The 9,271-nt window shown below is 51.8% G+C and overlaps 1 protein-coding gene across 1 annotated transcript; it reads left to right on the forward strand.

Annotated features, from left to right (window-relative positions):
- On the forward strand, nt 1-8,907 carry Unc5cl (unc-5 family C-terminal like). Its single transcript, XM_041656400.1, has 8 exons — nt 1-385; nt 823-1,123; nt 2,397-2,659; nt 3,246-3,347; nt 3,446-3,513; nt 4,307-4,407; nt 4,874-4,987; nt 7,344-8,907. The coding sequence occupies exons 1-8, from the start codon at nt 1-3 to the stop codon at nt 7,564-7,566; spliced, it is 1,557 nt and encodes a 518-aa protein (XP_041512334.1). The 3' UTR covers nt 7,567-8,907.
- Nucleotides 8,908-9,271: the final 364 nt, after the last annotated feature.

The following is a 9,271-nucleotide window of genomic DNA, read 5'->3' on the forward strand; positions in this document are numbered from 1 at the left end:
ATGAGCCCCCAGGACAGTTATGTGTACCCTTTCGAGTTCCTTCTGTTGGTGGGGATACCTGTGGCCAGCGCTTTCCTTCTGCTTCAGTGCCTTCGTTGGCACTGTTCTCGGTGGTTGCCAAAAGACTGCAGGAATCCAGATGACCGAGAGGAGACTGTGTTCCCACCCACTTCATTACCAGAATATGAGCCCCCAAGGCAGTGCCCACCCCCAACACTACCGGAGATGGCTGCATTCTATCAGGAGCTCCACACGCCCACCCGGGGCCAGACCATCACCCAGAAGCTGATGAATAAGTTACTGGTGTATTCTGCTCGAGAGGTGGACCACCGTGGTGGATGTCTGATGCTGCAGGACACAGGCATTTCTCTGCTCGTCCCGCCAGGTAACGACTCCCAGCATCTTTCTTGGCAGAGTTCTTCAGGCAGCAAGGTAGGGTACCCCATCTGAGCTCCACCCACAGATAACTTTGGATTTGGAAAACTGTATTTATAGTTTAGCCTTTTTGATTCCAAAGATAGATTCTCCAAAGATGAGTCTCCACATATCTTTCGGGACAGCTTCCCCGCAGGTGGAAATAAAATGCCTTGCTCTAAAGACAGCCTGCGGCGACAAGTCCCCAAACAAAGGAAGGCTGTGCGTGGTTTGGAAAGTCACACATGTGCCCATCCGAGTGGCTGTGGCCGTGGAAGGAAATGGTGACTCTAAGTCAGCTCACGGTGGACTTCCTCATTCACACAGCCTCTCCGTGTTCTGCTGGGTGCCCTGCCCTCTCTGCCTGGCCTAGGCTGTTGGACTCACCTCAGCCCTTTGTCCCTCCAGGTGCTGTGGCAGTGGGTCGCCAGGAGAGGGTGTCCTTGGTTCTGGTATGGGACCTGACGGATGCCCCATCATTGTCTCACAGACAGGGGCTAGTGAGTCCTGTGGTGGCATGTGGCCCTCATGGAGCCTCCTTCTTGAAGCCTTGCACCCTCACATTCAAGCACTGTGCCCAGGAGCCCAGTCAGGCCTGTGCCTACACCAGCAATACTCCCTTGCTGGATGCCAAGAACTGGAGGCGTCTGGGTCAGCCGGGGGCTTATACCTCCCGGGATGAGTGCCGTATCCTGCTTTCTCACTTCAGGTAGGTCTTGTCTGTTGGCCTGTCCCCTGCTCTAGATGCTTCAGCAGTCTGTTAGGACCTTTGTGGCCCTCTCTCTGCGTCTGCTGTTCTAATGTCCACGGCAGTCATTTCTGTCATGGAAACCGCATCTGAGACTGTGTCCCACTGCTCTCTCTCTCTCTGCCTATCTGGAGGCACCTGATTCAACCCATCCCTTTGTCTAGTAGGCACATCCAACCCACAGTCCATACGGCCCAAATGGCTGTGAACAAGTTCCAACATAGAATTGTAGGCTTGCCTAAAACACCAAGATTTTTTTTTTTGAAATTTAATTGTATGGTTCTTGAGTGTGACTGTGGATGACATCATTGTGCCTCAGTGTCAAAAGGTTGGACACAGCCAGCCTGGTCTATAAGAGCTAGTTCCGGGACAGGCGCCAAAGCTACAGAGAAACCCTGTCTCGAAAAACCAAAAAAAAAAAAAAAAGTTGGACTGGATACACCTGTAGTGAGTTTGTCCCATCTCCGCACCTGTCCTTCATAGCTGCCTCTCTCTGCCCCTGACCCACTTCAGGACCACCCCCAAACGGAAGGGCAGGCTGCTCCTTTCAAGCACACATCATGCCTGATCTCCATCTCTTGAGTCTGAGGTTCTCTGCTGCCCAGTTTCCTTGGCACCCTCCATCCCCAGAGGACCATGTGCAGAACCCCCTTCAGATTGTGGCTCCCTGTGATTAATTTGTCTCTGCTGCAGATAATACACACTGGCTTGCCTCCCCAGGAGGTGGCAGTCACCTCTCGCTGCTGTGACAAACACGTGACCAAAGCAAACTCAGAAAGGCTACTTGGGCCCACATTCCAAGGGTACAGGTCAACCATGGAGGCAGGGGCTTGGATGTCTGGTCATGCTGCTTCTTCAGCCAAGCGTTAGAGAAAGGGGTGGCTGTTGCTGAGTCATTTGGTTTTCACTCAGTGCAAGAACCCCATCCTGTCTGTCAGGGTGGGTCTTCCCCCATCAATAATTCAGGTGAGAAATTCCCTCACTGACGTGTCCGCAGTGCTTCTAGACCTTGTCAAGTTGACTAGTCTCACCATCACAGCCACCATGGCCCACTCCCTTCTCGACTCTTTAAGCCACTCCGTCTCTCACCTGGTCCTCCTTCTACACCTACTTGGAGTGCTCTCCTCACCTGCTCAGAGATCCCTTAGGTGTCAGGAGCATGGTGGTAGGCATCTTGGGATCCCGGCCTTCCTGGTGCTTATGCATGGGCGTCTGCCACCATCTCCCTCCGCAGCCTCTACACCTGCGTTCTGGAGGCGCCCCTGGGTCAGACAGCCCGCAAATGGCTGCAGCTGGCAGTGTTCTGCTCCCCACTGGCGCCCGGGCAGACCCACCTGCAGTTGCGTGTCTACTTCCTGAACAATACTCCCTGCGCCCTGCAGTGGGCTATCACCAATGAGCAGCCCCACGGTGGACGCATGCGTGGACCCTGCCAGCTCTTCGACTTCACTGGGGCCAGAGCAGACCAGTGTCTGAAGCTCAAGTACATCTCTGAGGGTGAGAGGGCCCGAGGGGTGGGGGCGGAAAGCTCCGTGGGAGGGCTGTTTGGGGCTCCCTTCTAGTCTTCCAGGAAATGATTTCCTGGATTTGGTTCCCGCAGTCCCGAGAGGCTGCCCTGGCTTTGTTCACATTCCTGTCTCCCACTCGGTCTTCGCCAGCCATCCTGGACTAGAAGGATGCGAGGCGGGAGGCTGGAAGCGAGAGGAACTTCGGATTGGGAATTATGTTCTGAGTTTCCCTGCCTGCTGGAATCCTCTGTATAGTTCTGGACAGGAGCATCTCTGGGGCATACAACTGCTTTAAGAGGTGGGGTAGAGAACGGGAGGATGAAGGAAGACTAAAGGGCCGCGCGCGTGTGTGTGTGTGTGTGTGTGTGAGTGCATGCGTGTGCATGTGTGTGTGTGTATAGTATAGAGACACAGGCATAGGAACAAGGCCAGTTTGAGGTACCCACTCAAGCTCTTGGATTTCCATTGACTTGAGACCCTTCTGCCCCTTGCCATCCTGATGCCCCTCCACAACCTCCTTAAAGACTTGTGGAACGCCTTGTCCTCAAAGGCCGTTGCTTCTGTCCTCTCCCCAGGTTGGGAAAACGTGGATGACAGCAGTAGCCAGCTGGTTCCCCACCTTCATATCTGGCATGGAAAGTGTCCCTTCCGTTCTTTCTGCTTCCGGAGAAAGGCAGGTACGCCAGGAGCCCTTCTCACTTCCTGCTTGTCCCTCCCAGCCACCCTGTTCTACAGCCCCACTTTCTGCTCTTACCCATCTTGCTTCTTTTTGTAGCCAATGAGAATGAAGACTGCTCGGCAGTAACCAATGAGATCATTGTCACCATGCATACCTTCCAGGATGTGAGTTCTGCAGGACCTGTGGAAGGTCTGGGCAAGGGAGAAGGGTCCAGCAGGCAGTGAATAGGGACCTAATTACAAAACAAAGTAGCTGAGGAGTGTATTTGCCATAGAGCTACCATGCCAGATCTTTAAGGGACGTAGACCAGCTGGTCCCTACTGACCCTCCATCCTTGAGCACTTTTTATGGATGGATGGATGCATTAGAATATTAAAAGATTCAAATCTTACATTAGCTCTTTCTCCCAGCTCAGGACAGCTAGGGGATCTGGAGGACCTGGCCTCGTCCAAGGTCCCCATCTGTCTTCAATGGGCATAACTAGAAACGGGTACTTGAGTGGTGAAAAGGGGGTTAACTATCTCCCCACTCCCCACGGCAGCAGAGAAGAGATGGGCATGTCAGGTCTGAGAGTCTTTGGAAAACCCAAAGTAGCATCTTGCAAGATGGGGGCAGACACCACACATTGTCATTTAGGGAGGACAGTTGGAGGTCCGTCTCTCTGTTAGTGGGTGGTGTCCTTGTCTTGCTCATGCCTTCTGGCAGCTTAGGATGCACCCCGTGCGGCTTTTATTGTTCTCAGGGGCAAATCTAAGTCTGATTGAGGAGCTCCTGAAGTTTGGAGTCAGAGGGTCCAGGGTGCTGCGGGAAGGGGAAGGATCAGGGAGTGGAAGCTGTATATTCTGGTGACAGGCTGTGTCAGGTTGAAGGAAAGTCATGAGGAGTGTAGTGGGGCCCCTTGAGGGAGGAGTTTCTCATGACCCCTGAGTGTGTTCCCTGTCCCTGTTGGTGATTCAGGGCTTGGAATCCAAGTACATGGAAATCCTCAGGTTCCAGGCCTCAGAGGAAGAGTCCTGGGCGGCACCACCTCCTGTCTCTCAGCCTCCCCCATGCAATAGGTGAGGTGAAGGTGGCCTGACTGTTGTCTGGGGGTGTTTGGCAGTCCTGCCTCAGCATCCCCAGAAGGTAATGGAATGGAGAACATCAGGGTCCCTTTGTGTGTGTGTGTATGCACGCGTGTATGCATTCATGTGTGTGTTCATGTAAGTAGGTGTGTGAAAACACGTGTGGGCATGCACAAGGAAGCCAGTGGTGAACCTTAGGTGTTATTCCCCAGAATTCATAATCTTGTTTTTGAGATAATGTCTCTCTCTGGGACTTGGAGCTCTTGGCCACCAAGCCCCAGGGATCTGCCTGTCTCCCTCTCTCCCATGCTCAGGTCACGAGTACATGCCACCAGACTTTTTATGTGGGTGCTGGTTGTTGGACTCAAGACCTTGTGATTGTGTGGCAGCAGATTGAACTGTCTGCCCAGCCTTTGGTCTCTGAGCCTTTCTTTCGCAAACACCCTGTTCCCTGCTGCAGGCTGCCCCCGGAGCTCTTTGAGCAGCTGCAGATGCTGTTGGAGCCCAGCAGTGTCACTGGGAATGACTGGCGTAGACTGGCCTCCCACATGGGACTCTGTGGCATGAAAATCCGGTGAGCGACCAGGGAGGTCAAAGTGGGGCTAGGCTGGGGCGACTTCAGGACATTCTGGGAACTGGACCACAGACAAGGAGGTGACTTGAAAGTTAGTGAATCTTCCCACCCGAGTCCCTTTGGAAGGACAACTGTGTCTGCCGATTCTATATCCTCAGACTTCAGAGTAACTGTTATCAGCCACTCAGGTCTGTAAACCAGTCACCTGCTTTCCCTATGCTTCCCAAGAAATTGGGAAACAGCAATTGATAAAAATAGATTTAGTTCCAAATTGGGGAAAAAAAGACTCTAATTGCTTACAACTGTCTTACAATTTAGTCAGGAGGCAAAGGCCAGAAGACAAGTAGACCTGGTTCTGGGACAGCCCTCCTCTCTCAGGGACTAAGGGGGTGACTTGTCCCCATTATCTCAGTCCTCTATACCGGAGATAGCTTTGTTCTAGTTATTGTAAAAGTTCAGGACTGAAGAAAATGGGAGCAGGCATTAAGATGCCAGTTTTTGTAAGAGAGCCTCAGGGGTTACTGGGATGCTGGTGTGAGAGTCCCTGCCCCATCTGTGTGTCTAAGCTTGGCCAAGCCATTGTTCCAGTTCATTCCTTGGGTAGGCATAGAGTGGAAGCCTTTTATATGTTCTCTGTGGAAGTCAGCCTCAAGTTCACACTCCTGTGTGTCTGCTGTATGGATTTTGTAAGTGGGGAAAAAAAAGTAGCCATAGTTTTACAGTTGAAGAGAAGGGCACCAGTGCCTCAGTAGAATTTAGAATACCTCACTCTCTCCCCAGGATGCCAAACCCATCCATTCAGCCCGAGGTCAGTTAGTTATATGACGTCTGTCTCATGGTAGGTGTGCAATAAATATTTCACAAGAAATGATACAAGTCACTGATGCTAGTGAGCGCTCGCCACACTGTGGCCCAAGGCATGGAAAAGCAGATTACAGGATGATGTGTGTACAACACAGAGCTGGAAGCCTGCCTCTTGTTAACACAGGCAGTGTTAGCAGGCACAGTGGCGATGCGGCTGGGGCCCCTGCCAAGAAGCTCACAAAGGGATGGGTAGAAGAACAATTCTATGCAGGTCCCAGAGCCCAGGCTTGAAGGCAGAGGTCAGGGATGGGCGAGCTAGAGCTAGACCCTGGAGGCAGAACAGATTGAGGCAGTTGTTGGGTGCCTGTCTATGGGCCACCAAGCTTTGAGACACAGTGTGAAATATGTTTTCACCTCCTAGGAGCACAAATGATCTACAGCAAGGGCCTTGAGAACCGGAGAACAACAGCAAGCTTCCCTTGTGCCCTCTGTGTGTGATCACTATTGCGGAACACTGAAGACACACACACACACACAGTTGAGGCAGGAATAGCTGGGTCTGGCCAGAGGGCTGCAGAATGGAGAGTCAGAAAAGATGTCAGAGAGGGGACCATGGAGAGTCAGTCACTCTAGCTGTGAGGAGCAGCTGAGGTGCAGGGGACCAGGCTATGCAAAGTGGCATAGGCATGGGCCAGGAGACAGGAGGCTTAGGATGGAAGGGGGCAAGGACAGGTCGGAGAAGCAGGGCATTGCTGGGTGGTGGAGGAGTGAGGCTGTCAGGAGTTAGAGATTGTAAGAGAGATTCTAGAAGGTTCCCAAACAATGACGGGCCATCACAGGAAACTATGCATGAGACAAACACAAAGTCCTATGTGCACTTAAAGTGTAAATTTTTCCATCTTGTTTTTTTTAACATGCATGATTCCCAAGTGTGAAATTTGTAGATAATACCTGTCTCAGTTTGACTTTTCTATTGCTGTGATAAAACACCATGGCCAAGATCATCTTGGGAAGGAAAGGGTTTATTTGCTTATTCATGACATTCCATCATGAAGGGAAGTCAAGGCAGGAACTGAAGACAGGAACCTGGGGGCAGGAACTGATGCAGAAGGCATGGAGGGATGTTCCTCACTGCCTTGCTCCCCATGGGTTTCCAAAGCCTGCTTTATTGTACCATCCAGAACCATCTGTCTGGGGGTAGCATCACCCATAGTGAGCCATCTATCTCATATCAATCACCATCTCATATCAATCATTAATCAGGTAAATGCCCCCAAAGATTTGCCTACGAGCAACGTGATGGGGGCATTTTCTCAGTTGGAGTTTCCTCTTCCAGATGACTGTAGTTTGTGTCCAGTTAACAGCAAGCTAACTAGGACAATGTCACAATGCCAACAGGTTGGCAATCTCAGATGCTGTCTCACGCAGAATTTCAGCTTAGTAAGAGGAACCTGAGACACAAGAGGAGTAGAACCCAGGGGAGCGAGCAGTGCAGGGTGGGCCTCATACTGCTCCTTCATTTCCCCGCTTTCTTCTCACTATTCCCTGTCAGGTTCTTGTCCTGCCAACGCAGTCCCGCCGCAGCCATCCTGGAGCTGTTTGAGGAACAGAATGGAAGCCTGCAGGAGCTTCACTACCTCATGACCGCCATGGAACGCTTGGACTGCGCCTCTGCCATCCAGAACTACCTGAACCGAACCCCCCGGGGCAGCCCTGCCACAATGCACGGAGGCACCTGGGAGAACCGTGGCCTGCAGCTGGATGAGAAACTCTAAGCATGGCCTGCGGGGCCTCGTGGGGTACTGCAGCAGGCCTGGTCATGCCTGTGAGTTCAGGGTCATTGGCACAGACCCGGGTGGACCGAGCTGGAACCTCCAGCGAGGCTAGACTGCCTTGCCATCAGTCCTGCATCAGGACCACTCTCTATCCTGTTGGCCAACTTTGTCTTGAGTGCAGGTTCCCTCCTGGTCAGTAGAGGGCGCAGGAGTCTGGGAGATGGCCACAGCCCAGTCAGCTTCCAAAATGCTGCTTTATTTTCTCGTGGACGGCCAGGTGGCCCTGCAAGCACACTGAGATGGAGACTGCTCAGTCCACAAGTATTCACGGAGCACTGAGTCTCAGCACCAAGCAGGAATCATGGGGGAATGTCGGCTTCTTTGATCTTGTTCTGGAGTCTGTTCTGCCGAATTGATGTGCATTTACCGTCAGCTGAGCGCAACATTCTAGAAGTGCCTTCCTATGGTTAGGGAATGCAGTGGATGTGGAGCTGTGCTTAGCTTTGAGTTGAGAAGGGAGGACGCTGAGGTGGGCCGGAGCAAAGAGTAGTCTCCAGAGAGGATCATGGGAGAGGCCTTTGGGTGGGGCTTGGAGAATAGGGTAGGTGCACAGAGAACCAAGAGTGAGTGTGTTGGGCCGCCTTGAGGAGCTCACCTGAGGGGCGGGGCGTGAGGAGGTTGGCAGCGGGTTCAAGGGCAGATCTAGAGAAGGGCAGTCGTACCTACTGGCCTCACGCTCCTGTCCCTTCATGTCTTCCCATGAAGGTCGTTCTCTGCCACTGTCTCTCTCACCACACACACACACACACACACACACGCACGCATGCACGCACACGCACGCACACAAGAAGCTGAGAAGCATTCAGGGTGCACATTCTTTCACAGCCCAGGTCTTTCCACCTCCAGCTGAGCGTGTTAAGCCTCTGGCTCCTTTTCCTACAGTTGCCCCCTTTCAGGGTCCTGTCCTTCTGTGGCTCAGGGCTTCACACTGCTTCGTCTCTCTCTAGTTATGGAGCCCCCCCCCCATCGTTGTGTGCTTTTTTTTTATTATTATTATTAAAACAAATCCCCCATCACTACCTCAGAACTACTGAAAGAGCCTCAACTATTCGGGGAGTGAATGAGCACAGATTTCCCTCCAGATCAAAGTCTCCTTTAAGGCCAGCAAGTAAAGACTGGAGATTAAAGGCCACTCCCAGTCAATAGTTCTGGATATTAATACTCTTGCTTCCCAATAGTTATGTTAATTTGTCCAAAGACTGATGATCTCTCTGGAAAGCCCCAACAGTTCACTTCCACATTTAAGTAAAATTTTGGTACTTTTTAATGGTGAGCAATATTAGTAAGACATAAAAATGCCTTTCTTCTTAACTAAGTTTTGCCAAGACTGATAACTTTGCACATAGGTATGACTTTTTAATACAATTTTAAAATTTCCATTATACTCTGTGTAGATATGTGTATGTGTGAATGCAGGTGTCAGCGGGAGCAGAAGAAGCCATTGGCTCCCCCGGAGCTGGAGGTTGTGAGCCATCTGGCCAGGGAGCTGAGAACTGAACTCTGGTCCTGACCCCTGAGCTGTCTCTCCAGGCTTCAGTGACCTTGGATGGTAACAGTGTACGGATGAGTGTTCTGCAGTGCACTTCTGGGACGAAAGCAGACCAGTACCAGGCAGCTCAGTTCTCCTTCTTGGAGCAAACCTTAG

The sequence above is a fragment of the Microtus oregoni genome, unplaced genomic scaffold (assembly GCF_018167655.1).
Source record: "Microtus oregoni isolate MIOR12 unplaced genomic scaffold, Mior012 000007F_ref0000211, whole genome shotgun sequence".
Classification (NCBI taxonomy): domain Eukaryota; kingdom Metazoa; phylum Chordata; class Mammalia; order Rodentia; family Cricetidae; genus Microtus; species Microtus oregoni.

Bases quoted from the DNA above. Each gene is read 5' to 3' on its own strand.
- Unc5cl (XM_041656400.1), top strand. From the start codon at position 1: ATGAGCCCCCAGGACAGTTATGTGTACCCTTTCGAGTTCCTTCTGTTG. The intron at 386-822 runs GTAACGACTCCC...TTGTCCCTCCAG, and splicing joins TTCTCTGCTCGTCCCGCCAG to GTGCTGTGGCAGTGGGTCGC. The intron at 3,514-4,306 runs GTGAGTTCTGCA...TTGGTGATTCAG, and splicing joins CCATGCATACCTTCCAGGAT to GGCTTGGAATCCAAGTACAT.